The 27387-nt window shown below is 41.7% G+C and overlaps 1 protein-coding gene across 8 annotated transcripts in view; it reads left to right on the top strand.

The window, feature by feature from the left end:
- Positions 1-26559, top strand: part of SLC35F4 (solute carrier family 35 member F4) — a 52332-nt gene extending 25773 nt beyond the window's left edge. For all 8 annotated transcript variants that reach the window (XM_077122533.1, XM_077122534.1, XM_077122540.1 and 5 more), the window contains 6 exons: positions 2036-2333; positions 7377-7596; positions 15962-16087; positions 18059-18251; positions 23262-23351; positions 26155-26559. In XM_077122533.1, coding sequence (XP_076978648.1) covers positions 2036-2333; positions 7377-7596; positions 15962-16087; positions 18059-18251; positions 23262-23351; positions 26155-26396 — 1169 coding nt within the window. In that variant the 3' untranslated portion in view covers positions 26397-26559. The remainder of the gene's footprint in view (positions 1-2035; positions 2334-7376; positions 7597-15961; positions 16088-18058; positions 18252-23261; positions 23352-26154) is intronic.
- Positions 26560-27387: the final 828 nt, after the last annotated feature.

Below are 27387 nucleotides of genomic sequence, written 5' to 3' on the forward strand. Positions count from 1 at the left end.
TGAGACCTCCAGTGCTTGAATAGAGGGGAGAGGCACAAGGCTGAAAGCCATACCTACACAGAATGAATATTTGGAATAAAAAATGTTTGGACTGACTTGGGTTCAATATGGCACTAGACTACATGACCTTGGACAACCCTTAACATGAGTCTCAGTTTTCTCATTTGTAAAGTGGAAATGATAAGACCTACTTAATCAATAGGATAAGCTCCTTTTCCAGTCCCAACACAAGTCTTTTATTCTCCTTGCTTATTCATCCTAGCTTTTTACTTCTGCTCTCTGCATAAGCCACATGGTCATAAAGGGAATTTATAACACTGCTGTCAAAAGCAGGTATTGTCTCTACACAGTCACGAAAGAGCTGGCTAACTCCCACTTCCAGACTCTTCTCAGCGTCACTGCATTGTGGAAGGTTCTCCTGATGGTTTCCTTCCTCACTTCATGACAAGTGCCTCCCTTCTGCCTACATGTGGCCTTCTACCTATCAGGGTTGCCTCTTCTCATACTGTGTTGGATACATTGGATGTGTTTTCTGGCTTTTCCACTAGATTGTGAGCCTAAGTCTTTCATCTTTACGCCCCTTGAACCTCACAAACTAACCAGCTCCTGATAAAGGGTCTATAATATTTGCCTGACCAAATGAATAAAAAAATGCCAGTTTTCATCTTCAGGAGCTGTAGCCCTATCTTGAGATTTCAGTATTGTCTATAAGCCTTAGAAACCATGCAATAATGGCTGTGTTCTTACTTACTTGGTTTATATTCCCCAATGAGAAGGCCACTTTCAAGGTTTGCTCCTGTCCCAACATAATTATACCAGAAAGCCAGGGTTCTGTCTTAGCTGGATACACGTTTTTAACCCAGTTGGGGCAATTACACATGGCACATTAAGCAGTAAAAACATATTCAGCGGGAGACCAGTAGGTTCTGGAGAGATAAAGTGAGAAGTTCCCTCTACTGCCACCTTGATGTCTGTGGGCTGCACCCTTTCTTAACTGCCAGAATAGACCTTAAGGAAAGACACAAAAGAATCTTGCAGATGACTCTGTCTCCCTTGCCCTAGGAATCCAGCAACTGGAATCTCAGCTCTGGACTCAGGGTGACTTCCCATTTAACTTCCTGTTAGGTACATGAATTCATTATGTTGGCCCTGTTTTCTCTATCAGAGAGCTGTGGCTATTCTCGTGTGGAAAATGTTGCTACTACATTTTCTTAGTAAATGCAAAAAAAACAAGGCAGAACTTGTACTCCCAGAGATAGGTTAAATAGTCATCTACTTTGAGGTGGGAAATGATTTTATGTAGTCAGCACTTGCTCCTGGTTTCTGGGACACATTGCTCTTTAATTGAACAGTCATCATCTTTACTGCAGTTTAAAAAACCATCTCAGTGACTTAATAACAGCAGATATTTATTGCTCATTCCCTTTTCATGGTGAGGGATATAGGGCAGCTTTGACTGGGTTTTGCTTCACGTGTTTCTCTCATTCCCCAGCACAGACCAAAAGAGCAGGGAGTTTCCATTCTAGTGACAGACGGAAAGAGCAAGCTAGCTGGCGGCACGTTGTGATGTCTCTTAAAGCTTCTTTCTGGATGAGGTGCATCCATCTGCTCACATTTGGTTGGACAAGGCAGGTCCCATGGCCATGCCCAGAGTCTTTTAGGGGGCTGGGATACGTAATGTTCTTACAAGGAAGGGGGCTGGCACGCTGGAGAAGCACATACCACCCAGCACAGTGCATGCGATGTTATGAAGGTTTGGGATGGGGAGCTGCATCCATACTGCACCTTACAGAGGAAGGATTCAGGAGAGAAAAGGAACCAGAGTTATCAACCTCTTCCAAAGCTTGCTTCTCCCCTAAAATACTTATATCAGAAACCCAGCGTTCTGGCTTAAAATGATGGTAGAAAAGGAATACCACCCGATGATTCTAGTATCTGCCTCTTCGCTTTCAACCACCTTTTTTAGGGAACTGATATATTTAATTGCCGTTTGAGACCTGACTTCTGCACATTTGTATCCCTTTCCTGTTTTCAGGGGACGATGGGACACAGACGCATCCCGAGAACAGCAGCCCAGAAAACAGAATCAAGGCTCGCTGCCAGGCAGGCACATCCTTAGTGCTGAAGGCCATCTGGGGACTCTTGATCATCTTGTCAGTGTCTTCGTCTTGGGTTGGCACCACTCAGATTGTAAAGATTACGTATAAGAACTTCTACTGTCCGTTTTTCATGACTTGGTTTTCAACAAACTGGAACATTATGTTTTTCCCAGTCTACTATTCTGGTCATCTGGCCACTGCTCAAGAAAAGCAGTCTCCAAGGAAAAAATTCAGGTGCGTTTCATGTGACGTCATTGACGGGAGACGTTTTCAAAAATATTTTATGCAAATATGCGTATGTCCATCTCTTCGCAATATGAGTTCTCTTGGGGACTGGGGAGGGGCAGGGTCTAAAATTGTTAATGATTGTTAGGAAGCATAATCAGCCCCACCCCCTAAAAAATTATTGGGTGTCTATAACATGTGAGGCACTGTGTTCAGGCTTTCGTGTATCTTATTTTATTTGTCACCAGTGCTAACATCCACCTCTTGAGATAGTGTTATTATCCCCATTTTAACACACAGGGAAACAGGTTCAGAAGGAGTAAATGACTTGTCCAAGGTTACGTACTTATAAATAATGCAAGCTATAGTTAAACCCAGATCTAGCTATCTCTAAAAGTCATAATTTAGCAGAATATCCGGCATTCCAAACCCAGAAAAGAATTTATATTAATCAGATTAATTATTATAAAAGACATTTGCACAAAAATCTCAGAATCTGTGAAACCTAAACAGGTGACATGCAATGAGAGGTTTTGCCCCAGAGTGCTTTGCAAAAAGCTTGACAGGTTCTTTACTGGCTAGGAGCGTATGGGTCCGTGAATGTTTATTCACTCGCCCTGAACAGTGGCTGCTGGGCTTGCTTTGTCGTCCGCAGTTCTAGCAGTTGCTCTGTGCTAAATGTGGCACCTGCAGCCCCATGTTGGACAGCTCCGGAAGCTGACATGGCCAACGCCATCATCCTTGCACAACACTCAGGGAGGGCAAGAGCAGTGTTCCGTCAGTACCCTGGTCAGTTTTCCCTTTCTTGAAAAGGAAAAGCCCAAAGTTAGTGAATCAGTCCCATTACTGTCACTCTGATCACCAAGAGGAAAACAGGAGTCCTCAGCCGTGGCCGTCGGGAGGGCAGCGGTTCTCCACATTGGCTTAGGAATCCTTGGCACAAAAAAAGCCCAAAGTTAGTGAATCAGTCCCATTACTGTCACTCTGATCACCAAGAGGAAAACAGGAGTCCTCAGCCGTGGCCGTCGGGAGGGCAGCGGTTCTCCACATTGGCTTAGGAATCCTTGGCACAAAGGTGATAGTTTTGTCTTGCAAGAGCCAGATAAACTTCCTTTCTTGCACTGTACTTCATGAAAAGAAGTAATGACTATTATAATTAGTGCATTTTAAAACCCTAAACTGTAAATCGTCTTACCTTCAGCTTCCATTTTCTGTCACTAGCTTGGAAATGCCTGGGATTCTTAAAATCATACTATGAGCTGATTTTCTATGTGCCCCCATAAAAACTCAATTATACCAATGTAGCAATAAAAATGCAAAAGCCTCTTTAAAAAAACTCAATTATAATTAAGGAAACAACAAACAGTTCAAAAAGGAGAAATATTTTCTGGTTTGGAGTAAAAAAAATAAAGTACCATGCCTGTTTATGATTGCTTTGTATTCCATTCTCATCAAAATAGACATAATCTTGGTCATAAGGGTTTTTATGACAATATTTAATAAATGACTGCAAGGGAATGAGCTTATCAGACTAAAGGCCTCCCTGTTTAAAAAGCAGCCATGGTGTGTGCATTCTCTGTGGCTGTCCCTATGGTTTATAGCATACAGACTAACTAAAATCTTTAAAAGTTGGTACGTGAAGTAGTACCGCACAAACTTTTGTTGGAGATAATAAATACATTTATAATGAGCGGCTGCTGCTGATAGAAATGTTATTTGGGGAAATAGCTTCGTCTTTACCACGTGCCCCATGTCGTACTACGTCTGAATTTAGCAGAATCTGGGATCTGACAAGACATTCCCGTGTTAGTGCTATTAGAGTGAAAGTGACCATTTCTGAAACTGAATCAAAGAGCTTTTATTGTGAAGAAGAAAGCACTGTCTTTGAAGGGACTGTTCTCCAGGGACCCCTCTCCACATGAAAGGTAAAAGTTGCCAGAAACTTCTGACATCCTTGATCTCTTTTCTTGGCAGATTCATTAATACCATTTGCCAAGAAGTACTTCCCAGACCTTTCATGGCAAAACAAGGGGGAAGTAGAGTCAAGTGTGAGACTGGGAAACAGAATTTGTACGATAGTGCCAGACCCTCTGACTGCTTTCTTTTCTCTTGAATAGTTATGAAAGCATTTCCAGATTTTTGTTCTTATCGCTAACATCAAAAGAATTTTCAATAAAATATCAAATCTAGATGATAAGCATTGTCCAGGCAGAAACAGATTTTGATAATTCAATCATTTTATTTATATACTACTAGGAAAATTCAGTTGCTTCAAGTGAATTTGAAGTTTAGGAAGAAAAACTCATATGCTATAGTGTTAAAAGTGATGGCTTCTTAAGGAAAAAAAATGTCTAAAAAACATGAAACTAGAACCAAAAGAAATCATTTTTGCTGCATTAGGCACTGATGAAAGGTACTTAAGACACTATTTGACATACAGAAATGGTTCAACTAGTAACTGTTTAACTGTTGGTACAGTGATGAATATAATTAAATTCTCTAGTGTCCCCCAACTTCTGAGTCATTCCAATTTTTGCCACCTGTCAATGTCTCTTGTGCAGAAACTCTGATCTTATCATCCCAAAGACAAGCCCACTGTTATTTGCTTTTCCATAAAAAATCCTTTTTTTTTTCTTTTATGAGTGCTCCCATTTCCTAAAACGATATTTAAATAGCATAAGGTTTTACCCAGGTAACCTGGCATCTGAATGGAGAGTATTTTTCATGGCTGCAACCATGTGACAAATGGGACAAAGTTTGGCAGTGAGAGGAGAAGGAAAAACAAAGAGGAACAATAAGGAAGTGAACCTCTGGGGCACCAGACAAGCCAGGCAAGGAGAGCCATCAGTGCATGGTGGCTGGTTTCCTGAGCGCTGGCCTGTCCAGGTGCATCTGCTGGTCTTTTTGTGGGATTGGGGACCCCCGAATGTGCATCCAGAGTCTTTGCTTAAGAGCACTCAACCCAGCATGAGAGTGGGTTCTGGGAAAGGAGAGCCATCACTGGCTGGGTCTAGTAATGAGCAAAAGAAACTGTTTAATAGGATATGGATTTTGCTGTGGTTCTTAAAAAAAATTGTATTTAAAACAGCATTTAGCGGGTATAGATGTCTTTTACTGTTAAGAATATAAACGTTTTAAGAGGATCTTTGTAATTATTTATACAAATTCACAAACAGTACAATTAATTGATCAAGGTCTCTGGGTTCCTCTTACTCCATGTTGGTGAAGATCTTGCATGTTGCTGTGGAGGATTCTAAAAAAAATAAACAAAAAATCCAACAAAAAATATACAAAAGCAAATCTTTTGTTTTTAAAGCCACAAGTTCAACCCCCCACCAAAGTGGGTACAGCTCTCGACTCCGGCTTTCTCACACAGCTCTTCCCTTCGAAAGTACAGAATATATAAATCTCATGTCCAGGATGCTGAAAACTGCCACTTGTTCTATATGCAAACTTCAGAATATTCCAGTGGCCATGGGGCTTTAAAGAGACCGTTCCTCAGAGCTCTCGCCTGCCATGCCGGAGACCCGGGTTCGATTCCCGGTGCCTGCCCATGCAAAAAAAAAAAAAAGCATCATTCCTTTTCCTGTGATTTCTGTTTACTTGACAAAAGGCTTTGCCTTTTGGTTACTTAATCTCTTTGGTTAAGTTTTGTCTCTTTCGAGTTAAAGTTTACCTCTGATAAATCATGTTTTCATTTTAGTGACATACTTTCATTTTGGTTGTCTCCCACGTGAAAGGAAAACCACTGCACAACTTTCTGTGTGTGCAGGATGTATTTTTAACTTGCCTGGAATCACAGATGCACAACTGCCAGCATTCTTGGCTGCCTGGAAGCGAAGTTTACTGAGACTTTCTATTTAAGGCCATGCTCCTGAATTAGAGCCTCATCGTTTAATCACTTCCTCACCCCACGAGGCTCTCCTGGGAGATAGGTTCATGCATACATGTGAGGCAAACATTGGTTAAATATTATCTTGGTTTGCAATACTTTGAGGCACAATTATTTCTCTTCAGAAAAGAGCTGGAAAGGAACCCAGTACTCTCAAGAGCTGTGTAAAAATATTTTATTACAAACATTATAAATGTGTAAATATTAATAACATGTTGCTTTGAACAAGATATTTATACTATTCTTAAAAATACAAAGCATTTATTGGACAAATTTATAAATGCTTGAATGTTCATGAACAACTGAGAGAAAAAAATATGTAACTTCTCCCAGTGTTAAGTCTGTTTTCAGTCCATAGACTTAGAGACACTGTTACTGTATTACTTCCAGTTTTGCCTGCATCATTTTTTGCTTGTTTTATTTGTATGCATCATTTTGATTAAAACGGTCCCTTGGATTAAATAATCAAAATAGTCAGAAATCAAGAATTTAACTGAAGTGACTATTTCTACATTCTAAATTCAGGCGATTCCTCCTAAATGGCCAAATGACAAGACAAGAAAACCTGAGTTTTATATTTTGTGTTTTTACCATTTGGGGGTTATTGCAGAGGCGGTCTTATTTTTCTGCCTTAAAAAATGCTAGAGGAAAAAAGAAATTTGTCAATTTGACAGATACTTTAGAAAGACGCAAAGTGTCTTAGGAATAATGAAATCCCAAGCTGTGTGTGTGGCTTTCCATGTAAATGAGGGTCTCTGCTTGGCAGAGAAGCAGCCTTCTTGACCCTGTGGCATTTACCCATAGGACGAATCTCCTTCCTTTTCTCATAGCTTAGTGGTTTCAGCAACTACCTGTTTCTGAATTTCTCCAGGTTTCCCTGGGAATGTTCAGAAACAACAGAATGGTTGCCCTGGCATTTTTATAGAATGTCTAGGCCGGAGCGGACCCAGCTCTGTGCCTGGGGAGACACGTGTGCCTCCCCAAGGAAACCTGTGCCCATGCTGTGACCTGCAGTTGCAGAGCTGGGTTCAGAATGTTCCAGGTATGAAGGATGGGTCTTGAGCACTTGTACTGTTTCCTGAAACATCGCTGCCAAGAATTAGGAAAGACAAGCTGATCACAAATAGTGCCTGGATACTAACCTGTTTTTTCTTTCCTAGGGAATGCAGTCGGATTTTTGGTGAAGATGGTCTGACATTGAAGCTCTTTCTTAAAAGAACTGCTCCCTTTTCTATTCTATGGACCTTGACCAATTACCTGTATCTACTGGCTTTAAAGAAGCTGACGGCCACGGATGTGTCTGCTCTTTTCTGTTGTAACAAAGCCTTTGTCTTCTTGCTGTCGTGGATTGTGCTGAAAGACAGGTTTATGGGAGTGAGGGTAATGGCACGTTTGATTCAATGCCCTGTGCCTCTCTTGGTCATAAATCCTTGGCATTAGGAGAGCTGCTTTGTTTCACGGAGTTTCTGTAGAACTTTTCCCATTGGTTCTGAGTACAAACTGAACTTTGAAGATGCATTAGAAAGCCTAGGCAGTTACATCATCATGAAAGGATAAAGGAGCTGTTTCCCTGGGTAGTCGGCTGCTTTCAACAGGAGGCACTAAAACAGTTAGAGAAAATAAGCTCTTTTTATAGAATTAATTTTTAGAATTAATGATGTGATCAGCCCCTTTTGTCCTCAGGAAAGAAGGGTCTGAGAAAATTAGGCACAGTAAAGATTATGATTTGCTTTTTCAATCAACATATGTTGGGACAACCCCCTCATGTTTCTTTTTTTTCCCTACCAGAGATGGATTTAATTAATATTGGTGTGAGTAGATAAGATTACCAAATAGTAATTAAAGTCGCTGGTAATGGCACAATGCTTTTAAAAGTGGCTATATATCTAGTGTGACTAATCTAGATGGAACTAAAAGCAACGACTTGTACTTTGGGGTACAAATCCTTAATTGAACTGCATTAAACTTCCTCCAACACTTCAGTTCTGAGTTTATTCCTTTCAGGAAATCACATGGATTTAATTTTTTTTTTTTTTTTGGTATGATTTCTCTGTTTTAGAAATAGATTGCTTGAGGTCTCATTCATATAGTCTGGCTTCTACCTTTGGGGATGCCACTATGATGAACATATTGAGGCCTTAATTCTTTAAAAGAAAGTCCAGTCCTTTTCTAGAAAATAAACATCACACGACTTATTGTTCTCTGAAAAAGATGTTCAGGATTGGATTCAGAGCATATTTTACTAACAAGATATTACTCTTGTTGGTGATGATTCCAGGGTCCTTGCCCAATGCCAAATGCAGAAATGCATTTAAGTTTATGATGGCCATTAACTCTGAAAGCTTTTTTTTTTTTTTTTTTTTGCTAGCCAAATTAGCAAATTCTAATTGTATCTTGGAAGATGCTTGGCATGAACAGGAAATAGAAAGCTAGGAGACAAGATGAGAAACTCAGTGAATCTGTCCAAGATACCATTAGAATCTACCTAAATGTGGCAGCACGCTCTCCATTAGCTAATCTTAGATTTGACACCCAAAGGGCTCCACATACTCTATTTATGCCTGGAGCACTGGTGCTGACTTTTCCCAAATGGGACCCTGCCAAGTCCTTGAGAGGAGGGACCGTCCCTGTACTGTTCACCACTCCATTCAGGATGGCACGTCATACATGGGACCCAGTGCAAAATGAAAATGGAGGGTCCTTATTTTAAAAGATTTAAGCGATTTCTAGTTGGCGACAGCAGAGCATTGTCAGGTGCAGGTCCCTGCCAATCGTGTGCCCCTGTGTGACAGCATAGGCCATACGCCAGTGAAGCCAGCCTTGGTTCTATTTCCAGTGTTAGAGTAGCACAGGGCCCAAAGTAGGGGCTCAATAGATATTTGAGGGTGGAACAAGTGAATACATGCTTATGAGATATTTCTACCAGCACTTGGAGGGTCTTACCCAAAGAGGGGGAAAGAGAGGTGATTTGGGGGCTTTTCTTCTCTTTCAGTGGCATCTGAATACCAAAAGTAAATCAGTATAGTCACTATTAGATGGAGTAGTGAGAAAATAAATTGTATTCGAGTGAATGAATACATTCCATCATAGGCCTTCACCAGTGAAAAGGTCACATCAAAAGTGGTGCAATATTTATTTGAGGTCTTTCAGGGGATAAAAGCAGGTGTATAACATTTAAATCACAGATTTAGGAAATTTATCGAGAGGTAACCATTGCCATTTTACCGTTTTAAATTTGGCGTCTGTAATAGATTGAATGGTGCACCCCCACTCTGTCCTCAAAGGGTGTGCCACACCCTAATCCCCAGAATGTGAATGTTACCTTATCTGGGCAGGGGGTCTTTGCAGATGTAAGTTAAGGATCTTGAGATGAGGGATATCGTGTGGGTCCTAAATCCACTAATGTGTCCTTATAAGAGACACGGAGAGGAGAGACACGCAGTAGAAGAGGAAGCAATGTGGCCAGAATGGAAGTGCTTGGAGTGATGCAGCCACAAGCCCAGAAATGGCAGGGCTGGAAGAGGCAAGGAATGGTTTTTCCCTAAAGATCTGGCAGGGAACACTGTCCTGCCGGCCTGTTTCCAGGCCTGTGAAAGAATACAATTTCCGTTGTTTGAAGCCACCCAGTTAGTGGTAACTTGTTACAGCAAACTCAGGAAACTAATATAGCATCTGTAAATAATAAGACCTGACAGAGGACATGTGAAGTAGCCAATAAGAACTTGTTAATAATAAACATATACGCATTAAGACATCGTAGATGACAAAGCAGTAAGCATCAGTGTCAGCCATGCCAGTCAAAGTCAGATATTTTTCTTTCTAAATCACAGGAAGTGTTTCATGTCTCACTGTGAAATGTTAGGAAGTGTTTAATGCCATGTTCCAGAAGAATGTCAAAATGTCATTTTTAACGATGCCCATAATCAGTCCACGGAATAAGAGAAGCACCAAAGTATCTTCAGCATTTTGCCTTTCTGACAATATCATCAATTCTTTTCCTCCTGAGATGTAATAAAAGCATGTATAATTGGGTCATTTGAGAAATCAAAGGAGAGCAAATGGAGTACTGACAGCGTAAATGCAGCTCTTACTTATTGCCTACATCCACAAATAAGCTGAAACATGCCACCCACGAAACCACTTCTTTTAAAGAAAATGGTTAAAGGGTTGTTTTCAATCATCAGATTGAAATTTATATTTCTGACTCCTGCTAAAGCTTCAGTTGTTTAGAAATAATAGATAGTTGGTGGATTATAACTTTCAATTGCTTGGCCCCAAGAATGATCACATTTAAGGTAAAAAGATACGGCTTTGCCTACTTCTATTCTTTCATATCAGAATAATACATAGACAGAATCAAGGATGCTTTAAATTATGCTATCAGTAAACATGAATTTATCTGGAACTCCAGTTGGCCAGAATTAGCAATGCTCACATAAGACCTAATGAACCATTTTGAATAACTTACGAATATTTTGTTTCCTTGGAATATCACTTGAATTACAAACAGAAAGATAACCTGTTATGCCTTTAGTTTTCTATTTTGAAATCATTTCAGCCAATTTGCTGATACACTTTGGTATGCTGGTTAAAAAGCTCTTTCATGAGCAATTGCTTGCAATTACTTAACGATCAATCCATAGAAATTAATGAACTTTTTTAAAGGATGGTAATTTTTTAAAAACTGAAGAAAATGTTAAGTGATCATCCACCTCTTGCAGCTTCTCAGAAGGGTGTTTTCCCATCTCGGAGTTCCTGTCTTGTTTAGCTGGACAGGTTCCCTCAAATTCATGGGGACCACAGGAGCCACCATAATGAAAGAGGGTCCTCCCCAAGGGAAATGAGCCACTCACTGGGAGTTTCCTCTCTGTCTCTGGTGTCTGTTTCACTCTAGTGAAAATTAGAAGTCAGAATAGAAGGTTAAAAACATTTCCTGCAAATCTGCCAACCTCCCTTCATTTTTTTTGCATCATTAATTGAATTGTTTTTTCCACTTTTATATTTCCTTATACATATGGAGAAAACTGATGGGCAATGAATGATTCAGCAGACCCTGCATTTCTTAGCAGATTTAGGAAGTTAATTTGTATCTTTTCAGTTTGGTACCCACATAGTTTCCCACTACATTTGGGCCTCTATGCAATTTTCTTCCAAAACTATGACTTTTTTGGAGACAGATCCACCAAGGACCGACTGGAGTATGCAATTAAACTGGATCTTCCATTGCTTAAACCCCACTTCTTTGAATTCAGTCTGGACTCCAGAGCTCTCTAGAATAGGATGTTAGAACTGAGCTGCTACTGATTTGTGCTAATATTACAACTTAAGATAAGATTCAGGATGACCTTTTGTGTTCATCGTGCCTTCAGTTAGTACTTACGCAGAAACCTCATTCATTAACAGAGCAGAATATGATTCCTCTCTCCAGAATCGTTATGGGGAAGGGAGTGGAGGATGGGCAGGGGGACTCATCTCTTCCATCCCCCTCTTGGCAGAGCAATGCTTATGCACACAGTACCAACAGAGGAGAAAACTGAGTTGTAACGGCTTCGAGATTGTATGCCCACAGAATCCATAACCCTTTCAGTAAAGTGCAGTGGGTGGGACTACACTACCCTCCACACACATCCTTTAGTCTTTTCTTCTTGGATTTATCTCTGTCTTTTCCATGCAGGTCTTTCATTTCTCACACTTCAGCTCTTGCTCAGCTTCAAGAAATCTGGGTAAAGAAATGGAACCCTAAATACTTCCTTGGGAATGGACTCTACTTACATAAATACACTCAGAGAGAACAAGGATGATCATTAGGCAGCACTCGTTGGCCAAGCCATTAAAGTGCATTCCAACCTCAGCTGCTGACTTCTCTAATCTTGAATCTGAGTACAGCCACTGCCAGTAGTATAGCATTGAGGCCCTCCATTTTAGGGGTTGCTGTAGACTTTGGGGTTCAGAGGCCCATTGTGGGCCAGTAAAGCCCTTCCATGATCCATCTTGCTTCATCCTGCTTAAGGCAAAGCAAGGAAATCACCTTGGGCTACGATCACTCATTTAGAACTTTAAAATCTTTGAAGGAACGCTGTAAGAAGAGAAGCAATTGAAGATTCCTCTCAATGCCCTGGACCCTAAAAAAGCTGATATGTTATGTGAATAATTCTGGAAATCAACTATGAATGGGAACACAGTGAATGGGATGGGGCTAGTAAACCTCCATGGAGATCAAAAAAGACCTGGACCCCGTAGCTTTTGAGGGCCAAAAAAAAAAAAAAATGAAGATAAAATAAAAATAGCCAAGAACTACATACTTCTCTAGTCTCTACCTTTACAAACAAACATTATTTGAGAAGGGAAAGAAACCTACCTTCATGCAGGGCCACAGGTTGTACTTAGCATAGTGAGAGCACTGAATATCTACCTTTAAAATCTTCTTTGGGCTTTAGAAACAGGCTCAAATGACCTCATAGCTCTGAAAATTGTTACAGATGGATGTCAGAGAGAGCTGAGGAAGACAGCTGGCTTAGGAGGCAATGCTGCTCAGCTTGAGTGCTGGGATAATGGGCTAAACAAACCTTCTTCCATAGGGTACTCAACCCAAGTGGGCACACCATGACATGAGAGGACTGAGAAGTTTAGAAAGTTAAAAATGGAGGCATCGGCTGTTTTATGTACACTACAGTTTTTAATGTTATCAACTAAACAGGATTCAGGTGATGGTGGTGATGGTTTCTCCATATTATTTAGACAGCTCTGGTTGGTTAAGAAGCTGGTTTTCAGAAGGGCCACGTTTTCTCCAAAGCCAAAGAGGAAGAATCTCTAGGTGGTGCATGTACAGTAGAGAGTCCCTCATATGGATGCTAATTTGTCCCAGGAGAATTTTGCTGGTTATCACCATGTGGATGAGCACATTTGACATTTGACAAAATATTTAAGGCATGTCTGGCTTCACGCATTAGAATTCAAGATTTTCAGTGTCCTAAACTTGAGTAGAGTAGCTATGTGCTTTTCTATTGAGAAGAACAGACTATTAATCATTTTTTGATGACAGATTGATTCTGAAAATGCATGTGACTCGGATTGTGCTTGAATTATTTATTCTATACAAAATTGAGGAGTATTTACTCTCTGCAGTTCAACCAAGGGTGCCGTTCAGAGCCACTCTGCAATCATCTGAATAACCATTGCAAACCGGCCTTCCGCCCAACATTTTCCTGCATTTTCTAGATTAGCTGAAACCCTTGCCCATAGTTCCAACTGTGTGGATAAGGAATATATTGAAAATTACTTAAAACGTGGCCATAGAGAATTTGTCCTATCAGATAATTGTGAAATTTAAATTAAAATGTGACAAATAACATACCTTATCTTCCCAGCCACCCCCACCCCCAGAACCCACCATATAATCTATAAATTATTGCTTATGTCATGGAAAAGAATCTAACATATCAAATATTCAGACCTTCATGCTTTAAAGACCTAGCTAAAAGCATTGTCTGGCCCCCTGACGTGAAAATGCTTCTCTCCATGAAGGCAATTGAAAGAGACACTGGTGTAATTGAATGTCATTTTAAGTGGTTCAGGCTAATATTTTCACAGGCATATAAAGTAAAAGTAATGGAGCTCTTAAGAGGTTTGCCATGGTTATAATTTTAAATTGCTATAAAATTTATATAATTTTTGGCCTTATCTATAATTCCTGTCTTGAGAAAATTTATAACAGAAATACTATACCTGAGTATTTTTACTAATGGCTGACTCAGAAAAGGAAGAGCTCCTGTATCCTGAAGATAATCATAGCAGATGTTCCTCAGTTTCCAGGCTTTGTTTGGGGGTTGCTTTTGTTTTTTTCCCTCTGGGCTGTTGGTTTCCACAACTCCTTAAACCCAGACACCTATGTAGATATTATAGAATACTTTTACAAAATTTAAATATTAAACAGCACGTCATGTTAAAGTTCATTTAGGATTAACGGTGTTACATTAAGCCTGTCCTGAAGCATTTACCTGTTTGTTTAATGAAGAACATGCAATTGATGGCTGGTCAAAAGAAAACACACTAAATAAATGTATTGCCTGCAAGTTCTATCTTATGAGGGAAATCTATTTGTGCACATGAATACTTTAACCCATGAACATTACTTAAACCCAAAAACAAATCAGAAAATGTCAGTGCCTGATATGCTTTTTCATTTCTCTGAAATCAGATTGCCTAGAGAGTTGTTGCAAATCCCTGGCTGAACTATAAATCCCCAAATGAAAGAAAATGATAAACCCCTCACCATGTTTATTTATGGGTCTATTACTTCTTGTTTGGAAAATTTCCTTGACACCTCATGGTGTGTGTATTAAATTCTATTCCCTACAGATTTAGGTATAGTCTAACTAGAACACACACCTGACAGCTTTAGAGAACATGATATTCACTCAGCGAGGAAATGCCCCCCACCAAGCAGCCTCCTGGATAACATTTTATGAAGATGGTTTTTCACTGCTGACATGTCGGCGTCTGTTCTCAAGTACTCCTGCTGTTTTTCATAAAGGACGCGTTAGTGTGGAGCTGCTCTGAAACCAACCGTGCACTTGCTTTTAGTGGTCATTAACAAAAGAATTGCTCTAGCAGCTTCTAAATTTTATGTGTCATCATAAGCGTACTTTGCATTGGCCTCAAGAGAGTCTGCAGTTACATGTTAAAGATTTGCATTTTGATGTAATAATTCACTATTAATGGCCAAGAGGGTAGAGGAGGAGGAAATCACATATGTGAAGAGCTATCGAAAAGACGTTATTTGTATGGGAATACTCAGAACTGAAGATTTACAAAACTAATCATTATGCATGTTTAAACTTCTTGCAAATTTCATCTTGATCTTAAAGTCGTGAGACTATTTTGCAAGGAAATGACATGCTATTCCTTATGTCAGTGTTGTTATTTTACTGTTTGCTGCAGTTTTGAAATGGTTTCCAGTAGAATCAGTTCAAGACAATTAAAGAAACAGATGCAAACCAACATTTCATTAAGGGAGTGGACACTGGTTCTGAATATACCAAGGATTATATCAATTTACAGTAAACCATTATGACTTCAATTGAAGTTTGAATATTTCACTTTACGCACTTAATGCTATAGAAGCATTGCATGATATTAGCTTTCTGTGGTTTACCAAAGATGTAAGGAATTTGCATATAAACCAAAGGAAGAACTGGCCTCCATTTGACATTTAAACCAACAAGTGCAAACTCAGCTAACTCCTGTATAAATCACTGCGAAACGTTACTCGCCTTCTTTTTTCCCTTGATCTGTGTTTTGCATCTTAGCTGCATCAATATTCTGTCTCCTTAAATCAAGTCCTGGTTATGTGGAGATTTTCAAAACCATGCACTGATCCAAGGAGCTGATTGAAATGGATGCCAAATTATTTGCAGCAAAAGAATACAAGTATAGATGAAAATGCTCAGGAGTGACTTCCTATTAAATTTATTTCACCAATATGGACTTTAATCTTCAGAATGTTGTGCTAAAAGTTAAATTTAAAACCACTAACCCTTAATTAGGCTAACAGTAGCTTTTATATTCTATGCCCGGATTCTTCACCTTTATTCTGATCTCTTTTTAATACTGACCCCTCCTGCATGTAAACCACAGTGCAATTAGGTTTGAGCTGGCATGTAGCAGCTCTCATAAAGTCTTGAATTGCTTGCTCTAGGATATAGAGACATCAATATCTTCTATTTTTTTGCATTTGATTCGACAGATAGTTGCCGCAATAATGGCAATCACCGGCATTGTCATGATGGCTTATGCAGATAATTTCCACGCTGATTCCATCATAGGTGTGGCATTTGCAGTGGGCTCAGCCTCTACATCTGCTTTATATAAGGTATGCCGTCCGCTTTCTTTTGTAGTCAACTGTCATTCATAGCTTAGACTCAAGTAAGGAAGCACAAAGAAAACCTTGGTTGGAAAAAATAGAGAGAGATGTGTTTAAATAATAAGTCATATTTATTTAGTACTTGCACTAGCCAGCAAATCTTATCTGTATTAACTCAAGCTTATGAGGCACAGGTACTTACCACCACTTTCCAGGTGAGGAAATTGAGGCTTTGAAATATTAGGTAATTTGCCCGAGGTCACACAGGCAGGAAGTGACCGAGCTGATGGCCAAGGCCAATGGCCAAGTCAGTGCTCTACCACACAGCCTGTCCTTCGATCAGCAAGCAGTTATGGCAGGATGAGAAGAGCCTCTCCTTGGCAGGTTAACTTGTGGCATTTTCTTATGTTTCTTTAATTTAACTATGTATGGTCATTATTTCAACTCCAGAGAGATGTTAGAAATAATGAACTGTCCATTGCAAGCCCACTGTTTGCTATATATTAACCGCATTCCACAGAACCGTGTGTTGTTACCATAATGCAGACCCTCTCCTCCTCTCCACGGGATGCTCTGTGTCTGCTCTAAGTACACATCGTTCTTTCTCCCCTAGAGTCCCTGTCAGCAGTGAATATTTTATTCAGAGTCATTGCACCGGACTTCAGAGGCGAGGACTAAAAGAGCAGATCTCAAAGCTTATTCCCTAATGCTCTACTTTTAAGAACCGCCCTTCTGAATGTCTCTCAAGGCTGTTCCAATGTCACCTCTCGCACTGTTTCAATGAGAATATACTCTCTGAAAGCCTGAAAATGTCCTTTGCGTCCCTCCGGGACGTCTCTTCTGATTATCCACCCACACTGCGGCTCAGAGGGGATGAGGCCTATTTCCATATTGACAGTTTTTGGCCCATTGATTCTGTGACAGGCTTGACAAGTGTTCACTCCATAGCCATTAGCGTCCAACCTGCCCCCCAACCGAGGCTCCATGGAGGTGTCTGATGTGACCAAAGACTACCATGTGTTCAAGTTCTCTTGATTAAGTCACTCAAGAGAAAAAATACTGAGTTAGGTTAAAATTAAAAGCAGAGCCTGGTATTGCTTTGTGACCAGGCACGCTACCTTATACAGAGAATCTTCCTGAACATGTTGCAGAATTTATTCATTCTAGGGGAGATACTATTTGCTGAGATACACAAAAGCGTATCTGCACCATAATTCCAGGCAGAAAAGACCTGTCCATTCTACATTGCGCATAGAGGATTAGTATAGAAGAAGTGGTTAGGAAGCTAAGAAATATGAAGTATAGACCTGGCACCCACCTGGAACCTATCTGTGCCATTCTCCTCTCCTTGCTGATCTTCCTCACGCAGGTTTATAATCCAGGGGAAGAAAAGGGGGCAGGGGAGAGGCTGGTTTTTTTTTTTTCTAAATCCAAAGAATAAACACAATGTTTGTGAAACTATCTTAAGCTCAGAGAGAAAAGTACTTACCCAAGGCATCATTATTATTTCTCTCAACAACATAATGACAGGTTCTCCCTGTCCAATTTAGTTTTCAGAATCTGTCAAAACAAGAGTGAAAAAATAAGGGTAAAATGAATTCCATGTTTTGAGGCAAGAATTGATGGCATCTCAATTGCAAATGAGTTTTCTGGCCTGTCAGCACTCTAATTTATCATTCACCTTATGCCCGCATGGATGGCAGTCCATGGCATGGTGTACGGTACCCCCAACAGTTGTCAACACCTTAATGAATTCATTTTAATGGCATTTGTTATTTTATGCAAAGGCTATAGAGCTTTTTAATTCCATATTGCAACAACTCATCTAGGGCCATGTAGATGGCACGGAAAGAAGAAATGGAGGGGCGGGCCACGGTGGCTCAGCAGGCAGAGTTCTCGCCAGCCATGCTGGAGACCCAGGTTCGATTCCCAATGCCTGCCCATGCAAAAAAAAAAAAGAGCCTTTCTTTCCCATTCCAGGTTTTGTTTAAGATGTTTCTTGGAAGTGCCAACTTCGGTGAAGCAGCACACTTTGTCTCCACCTTGGGTTTCTTCAATTTAATCTTCATCTCCTTCACCCCTGTCATCCTGTATTTCACCAAAGTGGAGCATTGGTCCTCATTTGCAGCTCTGCCCTGGGGTTGTCTTTGTGGAATGGCAGGGCTGTGGCTAGGTAAGTGGCCCTAGGTTTCACCTTGATTTTCCTTGGATTGTTAGTTTATCATAATTTGTTCCCTTGGGTAGCCCTGTCCTCTATTTCTGAAACTTACCTAAAGTTGGTGAATGATGTTGAATGTTTAGAAGGTTCTCTTCAGGCTATTGTTTGATTAGCTCAGAGCTACCCACCTGGCCTCACATAGGTTAATGTGTGCAGCTGGAGGCCCAGGACACTGTCAGCATTGGTCTTCCAGCAGCCTCACCCATTCATCACGATGTACTTCCATGTGTGCCACAGTGTGTCAGACAGAGGTGAGAGGGCAGATATTTGAGGAACTCAGAGTGGTTCAAAATGTCTACAGCACCAAGCACAGGGGCACTGGGGAGGGAGGAGATGACATTCAAGAGGAAAGCAGATCAAAAAGGACCTACAGGGTGGGCCACAGTGGCTCAGTGGCAGAGCTCTTGCTTGCCATGCTGGAGACCCAGGTTCAATTCCTGGTGCCTGCCCATGAAAAAAAAAAAACAGAAGTCCTAGTAAGTCACCCTGAGAGGGTTGGACTTAAAACCCACTTAAGAATCCTGAAGCAGAGAAGTCGCATGCTCCTAACTGCATTTTAAAAAGCCCAGTCTGGCTGAGTATGAAGAGTGGATTTGAGATGGTATCCTTCACCAGACGAGAGAAGATGGAGGCCTGAGCTGGGCTCTGCAGGCCAAGAAAAAGTCAGCAGGAGACTTTTTTTGATGTCTTCTCTCTCCGTTCCCTGTAATTCAGAGGCTTTCGTCTTCACCTGGATGACTAGGGGGTGCCCACTCTCAAGCTGTGCTGCTGCTGTCACTTCATGTGGAAGGAGCCTGAAAAATAACAAGACTGCTCTCCTCTCACCAAGCAGTTGAAAAAACATCAACCCAATATCTCAGTGTCTGTTTACACAGAATCAAATCACTCTCAGTCCACTCCTCTTTCCTCATACCGCCCAAGGTTAAGCCCCCTACCCGCTCCACCTTTACCTACCAGGCTCACCTGTAAGACATCTGCCAAACCATAGCAGACCTTCTTTATCCATCTGATATGCTTCGTAAGAGTAGCAGCAGTGCAACTCCTGCAGCAGTAAAAAAAAAAGTCCTTATTTTCATTCCCACAAGGACATTAGGTCATCTTTTTCCACACATCTCAGACCCCTAAAGAGGAAGGTCTGGACAAAACAGGGAACACTCAAAAGAAGGGACAATCCTTAATTTCAGTCCCCTGGGTTCTTTTTTTGAAGACCAAAAAAAATGTATGGTTATCATCTCTCATAACCTCTACTAAATTGTGTAGAAATCAATGGCAGTGCTTCCAAAAGGCCAAAACTCCCTAATGAAAAGTGCCTAGATTATTTCCTGGACAAAGACAACCTAACTGGGAACAGATGGTGGCACAATAACAACCATAACCAGAATTTCCCTGACTGTTGGCCCCAGCTGTGCTCACATGATCTCCAGATTGCTGCAAAGTAGCACTCCACCAACCCGGATTTCTTGACATGTGTAATGCATGCTCTTAAGCAAATCTGCTCAGGCTGGGCGTCACCTAAGCTAGCAGGGGACTCGAGTTCTCCAGCAGCCAGCATGCTCCTCATACTGCACTGGGTATCACCTAAGCTAGCAGGGGACTCGAGTTCTCCAGCAGCCAGCATGCTCTGCGTGCTGCACTGGGTATCACCTAAGCTAGCAGGGGACTCGAGTTCTCCAGCAGCCAGCATGCTCTGCGTGCTGCACTGGGTATCACCTAAGCTAGCAGGGGACTCGAGTTCTCCAGCAGCCAGCATGCTCTGCATACTGCACTGGGTATCACCTAAGCTAGCAGGGGACTCGAGTTCTTCAGCAGCCAGCATGCTCTGCATACTGCACTGGGTATCACCTAAGCTAGAAGGGGACTTGAGTTCTCCAGCAGCCAGCATGCTCTGCATGCTGCACTGGGCATCACCTAAGCTAGCAGGGGACTCGAGTTCTCCAGCAGCCAGCATGCTCTGCATACTGCACTGGGTATCACCTAAGCTAGCAGGGGACTCGAGTTCTTCAGCAGCCAGCATGCTCTGCATACTGCACTGGGTATCACCTAAGCTAGCAGGGGACTTGAGTTCTCCAGCAGCCAGCATGCTTTGCGTGCTGCACTGGGTATCACCTAAGCTAGCAGGGGACTCGAGTTCTCCAGCAGCCAGCATGCTTTGCGTGCTGCACTGGGTATCACCTAAGCTAGCAGGGGACTCGAGTTCTTCAGCAGCCAGCATGCTCTGCATACTGCACTGGGTATCACCTAAGCTAGCAGGGGACTTGAGTTCTCCAGCAGCCAGCATGCTCTGCATGCTGCACTGGGCATCACCTAAGCTAGCAGGGGACTCGAGTTCTCCAGCAGCCAGCATGCTCTGCATACTGCACTGGGTACCACCTAAGCTAGCAGGGGACTCGAGTTCTCCAGCAGCCAGCATGCTCTGCGTGCTGCACTGGGTATCACCTAAGCTAGCAGGGGACTCGAGTTCTCCAGCAGCCAGCATGCTCTGCGTGCTGCACTGGGTATCACCTAAGCTAGCAGGGGACTCGAGTTCTCCAGCAGCCAGCATGCTCTGCGTGCTGCACTGGGTATCACCTAAGCTAGCAGGGGACTCGAGTTCTCCAGCAGCCAGCATGCTCTGCGTGCTGCACTGGGTATCACCTAAGCTAGCAGGGGACTCGAGTTCTCCAGCAGCCAGCATGCTCTGCATACTGCACTGGGTATCACCTAAGCTAGCAGGGGACTCGAGTTCTCCAGCAGCCAGCATGCTCTGCATACTGCACTGGGTATCACCTAAGCTAGCAGGGGACTCGAGTTCTCCAGCAGCCAGCATGCTCTGCATACTGCACTGGGTATCACCTAAGCTAGCAGGGGACTCGAGTTCTCCAGCAGCCAGCATGCTCTGCGTGCTGCACTGGGCGCCACCTAAGCTAGCAGGGGACTCGAGTTCTCCAGCAGCCAGCATGCTCTGCGTGCTGCACTGGGTACCACCTAAGCTAGCAGTGGACTCGAGTTCTCCAGCAGCCAGCATGCTCTGCATGCTGCACTGGGTACCACCTAAGCTAGCAGGGGACTCGAGTTCTCCAGCAGCCAGCATGCTCTGCGTGCTGCACTGGGTATCACCTAAGCTAGCAGGGGACTCGAGTTCTCCAGCAGCCAGCATGCTCTGCATACTGCACTGGGTATCACCTAAGCTAGCAGGGGACTCGAGTTCTCCAGCAGCCAGCATGCTCTGCATACTGCACTGGGTACCACCTAAGCTAGCAGGGGACTTGAGTTCTCCAGCAGCCAGCATGCTCTGCGTGCTGCACTGGGTATCACCTAAGCTAGCAGGGGACTCGAGTTCTCCAGCAGCCAGCATGCTCTGCATACTGCACTGGGTATCACCTAAGCTAGCAGGGGACTCGAGTTCTCCAGCAGCCAGCATGCTCTGCATACTGCACTGGGTACCACCTAAGCTAGCAGGGGACTTGAGTTCTCCAGCAGCCAGCATGCTCTGCGTGCTGCACTGGGTATCACCTAAGCTAGCAGGGGACTCGAGTTCTCCAGCAGCCAGCATGCTCTGCGTGCTGCACTGGGTACCGCCATGGTCCACCAGGTCCGCCACCAATGCACTGGAATCCCACCGTGACCAAGTGGCACTGGGACAAGGAAAGGACAGCCTCTCTCCTGTCTGTGTTACACTGCTGCTGCCCCCAGTGTTTTATAATCGTCAGCACTTCCAAAGTTTTATTTCTCCATAGGAATCAGAGATGATCAGTTGGGGCTGGATTAGGACACAGATTTGAGGGACGAGGAGAAAAACACCAGGCTGCCCTCTGAACTGTCCCATACTCCCTGAAACTACAGCTTTCTTGTTTGCTTAAGTTCACCTTCTCTTGCGTCTTCTCTCAGGTTAAGCTGTCAACCCTGGGAGTGCCTTAGCCAAATGTAGATTGTCCTCATCCATTCCCCTGATATGCTTGGTTCCCACCCCGTGCTACAGATGGAACATTGAATTAGATTCTTTTCCTTAGGTGTTATAAGAGTGTGCACCATCCCAGTAACTAAGGAAAAACAGCAATTCCACTGACGTTTCCTAGTTCTTGCTGAATGGGAAAGCTCTGTTCTCACTCAAAGACCAGTACTCTTATTCAATCTGCTGAAACATCCAGTTCAGCCAATAAAATAATAGCTAATGAACTCAGCAGAGTCCATGCTCTACTTAATGAATTGGTGATTTGTGGGAAATCTATTAAAATAATTCTGCATAATTTATGTGTACTTCTTTTTTGAAGACTTATTTTTGATAACTTTTGAAAGGGCTAGCTGATTATTTTAACAAATTTTATATTTAAGTAAAGGGATCCAAGGTATTAATTAAATGGTATCAAGTTACACCTTCAGTTTGTTTTGTGGATCAGTTCTCAGGCTACTTGTATGCAAACCACGATGTGAAAAAAAAAATCCCTAAAATTCAGGAAATTATATTGAACCCACATTTTTTTGCCCGTATGATGCTTAACTCAAGAGAGATGGGATGAAATGTCATAGACTATTGGATAGACCTTCCTTTGGGTAGTAACGGTGGGGCCTTTTAGTTATCCATGAATATGACGTAACACAGAGATAAAGTCCCGAACTCCCATCAATCACCAGTTCTCAATCTCCGGCTGGCACTGACCTACCTTTATAGAGTGAATAAGCAATGTAGTGAATTGATTATTTCACCTCTTTGCATTTACTCCAAACACCCTTTTGCAGTCAACTGGCAAGAGATCAGACAGCCAGGGGGGCAGAGGAGAAAAAAATGTTTGACTAATTCAGGCCAGATATATATCTGATATATCAGATTATCAGATATAGCTCTGAAATCAGAGGATTAATTGACCAAATGTGCAGACAGTTTTTAGAAGTCTTATTGAGCAAAGTCTTTGGCTCTTTTGGATTAAGAAGACAAGAGCCCTGTATACCGACTCCTCTCCATCCTGTATATCCCCCTTTGTTTCACAGCCTTCAACATCCTGGTAAACGTGGGTGTGGTGCTGACATACCCAATCCTCATCTCCATCGGGACAGTGCTCAGTGTTCCTGGAAATGCAGGTACTAGTACAATTTAAATTCTACGGATTTCGACCACCACAGTAAGTCTCCTGCTCATGTTTGTTTTACACATGGAGGTGTTTCTCCTAGCAATTGTGAATTATGTCCCTTGCTGGGAAGATGTTTTGAAGTATCATGAAGTTGGCAGACAACAGAATAACTATGCAGCCGATTTAGATTTTGCAGCTACAAACACTGTTGTTACTTGGTTGTGCTTTTAGAGTTAAATACCAAATGTATCATTTGGGTTTCATGTAATCTGCTGACAACCCAATTTTGTGGTATTTTTAGAGGAAATCCGATGAAAACAAAAGGCACCCCAGCATAGGACTTTCAGTAAACATCACTAATGAAAGTGTAGGAAATGTACAGGATGCTGGCTCCACATCAGACTATCCATGGGGAGCTCCGGAAGCTTCTCCTGCAGGCAGAGCAGATGGCCTTCTGGAATAGATGTAAGGGAAAAATCAATTTGACTCACTTCAGGAACAAGAGGAGAAGCTATTTTCCAGCATAATCTTTCCAGTGAAATCTTTCACTGGAGCAAGCAATGAAAGTGGGTGACTATGCCATCCATAAGCCCATCTTTCTTTACCCCAGAAAAGTCCACAAATACTTATTGAGCACTTACTAGGTGATCAGCACTGTAGAATATTAAAAAAAAAAAAATGACATTACCATTCCTTTAAGAGACTTACAACTGAGTTCAGAAAACAAGACCAATATACATGAAACAACTTGGAACTCTACAAAGTAATTTATTCTTAAAAGCAAAATTGAGTGAAACAGACTCCAAGGGCCTTAAGATATTCAGAGGGAAAGAACCTCAGGGAGGAGTGGCATTGTCAAGGAAGTCCATTCATTCATCTGTAGATTCACTCATTCAATAAATAATTACTAGGCACTTAGTATTAGTATGTGCCAGAAACTCTGCTGATAAGAACTGCCTTTAGGACCATGTAGTCTAGCAAGGGAGACTAAAGTTATTGCGTGATTACAATGTAGAGAGAGAAATGCTCTGATAAAATTACGCACTGAATATCCGGAAAGCGAATAGGAGAGGTGCTTCCTGCAAGAAGTCTGGATAGAGTGGGTACAAGAATGGAAAGGCATTCCATGTGAAATAATGCATGTGCAAAAACCTAGGTCTTAGCAAATTTGGCTCATTTGAAAAATTTCCAATACTCCCTTAAGAGAATAGGGTGCCAACTGTTTTAAAAAAAAGTTGAAAAGGTGATCAGATTTCAAGTAAAGAAATGAATGAAGCTGATCTGGATAGCACTAAGGGAAATCAGAATACAAGATAACGAATGATATGGTCCACGTTTTAAAACTTTAATTTCTGTATAAGACCAAAGGGAGAGCTGTTTATTGGGTGCAAAATTTATATTTTAGGCAGCGCATTATTTAATTTAACTGGTATGGTCAGTTTAGTTGAACACCAAAAGTACACGGGATCTTGAATAGGTAATGAGATTTTGTTGGTTTGTACAGGTAAGTGTGATGCCCTGATACATCTCGGAGTAATTTGGGCAGAGAATAAAAAAGTATTTGCAAAGCCCCCTGGAGGGACTGGGGAGAAAGGAGGAAACATTAAACTGCCCCATCTGGGGAATTCCTGATATTCTCCCAAGCAATGGGAACAACCAATTCAATAGGCTGAACCCTCGACCTTGGGGCTCGCTCCTATGAAACTTGTTTCTGCAAAGGATAGGCTAAGCTACTTACAGTTATGCCTGAGAGTCACCCCAGAGGGTCTCTTTCATTGCTCAGATGTGACCTCTCTCTCTAGGCAACCTTGGCAAATGAACTCACTGTCCTCCCCCATAAGTGGGACATGACTCCCAGGGGTGTAAATCTCCCTGCCAATGAGGAACATGACTCCTGGAGATGAACTGGGACCCAGCATCATGGGACTGAGAAAACTTTCTTGGCCAAAAGGGGGAAGAGAGTAATAAGAAAAATAAAATTTCAGTTGCTGAGAGATTTCAAACAGAGGCTATCCTGGAGGTTATTCTTATGCATTATATAGCTATCTCTTTGTAATTTATGGTGTATTGGAGTGGCTAGTGGGAAGTGCCTTAAACTGTGGAACTGTTTATTCCAGAAGCCTTGATTCCTGAAAATGACTGTATAACTATATAGCTTTAACAATGTGACGGCGTGATTGTGAAAAACTTGTGATTAATGCTCCCTTTATTGAGGGTATGGACAGATGAGCAAAAAAATGACAAAAATGTAAATAAATAATAGGTGGGATAAGGGGTAAAAGAAATTGGGTAGCTTACAATACTACTGGTCAGTGAGAGGAAGGAATAAAGGTTATGGGATGGATGGGTTTTTTCTTTTTCTGGAGTGATGCAAATGTTCTAAAAATGATCATGGTGATAAATACACAATTATATCCTGTGGTGATATTGTGAGCCATTGATTGTATATTTTGTATGGACTGTATGGTGCATGAAGATATCTCAGTAAAAATATTTTTTTAAGAAAGAGAGAGAGTAGGGTGCCAGTGGAGGAGTGAAGAAGTGTAAGAGTAGAGGAAAAGTAATAAGAGATAAAAGTGCAAAGATAATTAAGAATCAGATCATGTGGAATTTGAGCAGAGCCTTAAATGGTAAGTATGATTTAGAGAGGAAGAATGGAAAGCAACCCGAGGAGCAAACAAATGATGTCATGGAAAAAGGAAAGGCCAGCTTGAAAGAATAATGGAGACTTTTGGAAATCTGTAGCTAAAACACAGATTTGGGTCATTTGTTTTCAGCCATAGACTGGGACTGACTTGATTTTTCTTCCATAGCTGTGGATCTCCTGAAGCAGGAGGTGATATTCAATGTTGTCCGCTTGGCTGCCACCACCATTATCTGCATTGGGTTTCTGCTAATGCTATTGCCTGAGGAGTGGGATGAAATTACCCTGAAATTCATCAACAGCCTGAAGGAAAAGAAAAGCGAGGAGCATGGGGACGGCATCACTGACCCCAGCCTGCACCTGAGAGGCAGGGGCAGGGCCAATGGGACCGTGCCTCTACCACTGGCCTAAAGAGGGACATATTTCACACGCACGTGGATGTATATTCTGTGAATATAATAAAATTTTGTCACTACCTTGTACAATCAAATGACAGTGTTAACTCAGAATTTGGATAAATCATATGTAAAATAATGCCAACAAGAAAAGTTTACATTTATGTGCTCATCAACGAACTGGTGTAAATAATCATAATAAATTTTTTTATTAAAATCTTTTTGTCCTTGTTCTAGTTCTTGTGTTTTTCAGGTTTTGGCTTTTTCTAAGTTTTTTTTCCTTAACTCACAAAATTCCCTGAAAACATGAGATTCTATTAAATTGTGGCATTATCTTTTATTTTGGGCAGTTTTTTTTTTCATTTCCTATATTCTTAGCAATTTCCTGTTTAATTATTCTACCAACTTCCAAGAGCGTGGTGTGAAAATCTCGAACTCAAATTATTAACTCGTCTATTTTGGTTTATTTGGTTATCTCAGGGGAAATTGCATAAGAGGTAAACACATGAAAAGGACACACTCTTTGTTTAAGTTCTGCACAGCCTGAAATTTGAAAGCTAGAAAGTCATTTAAAAAAATATCCGTAGAGCAGGACCTGCATTAGGAATGACGAAGATATAAAGATCGAGAAAGCTCATTTGCACTTTCAACATGCTTAGAGTAATAACTTCAGATAGTTTACAGATATCTCTAATATGAGGTAGATGTTTGAAAATGGCACAGTGGATGGAAAGAGGACATCTGTTATCAGCCATCTCTAAATCCCCATACCACCAAGTTTTTTGAAGGAATTGTCTATATTTGCTGTCTCTCCTTCCTCAATTCCCATTAGTCTAATCCCCACTGGAATCCAGCTTCTGCCTTCATCATTCCTCTGGAAGAGCTTTTACCAAAGTCGCCAATGCCTTCTCCCTTGCAAAATCATATTGATACTTTCCGACCCTTGCCTTCTTATCCTCTTGGGCACTTGACATGATCAACCAATTCTTTTTCCTAAAGCATTTTCT

Source organism: Tamandua tetradactyla, chromosome 12 (genome assembly GCF_023851605.1).
Source record: "Tamandua tetradactyla isolate mTamTet1 chromosome 12, mTamTet1.pri, whole genome shotgun sequence".
NCBI lineage: Eukaryota > Metazoa > Chordata > Mammalia > Pilosa > Myrmecophagidae > Tamandua > Tamandua tetradactyla.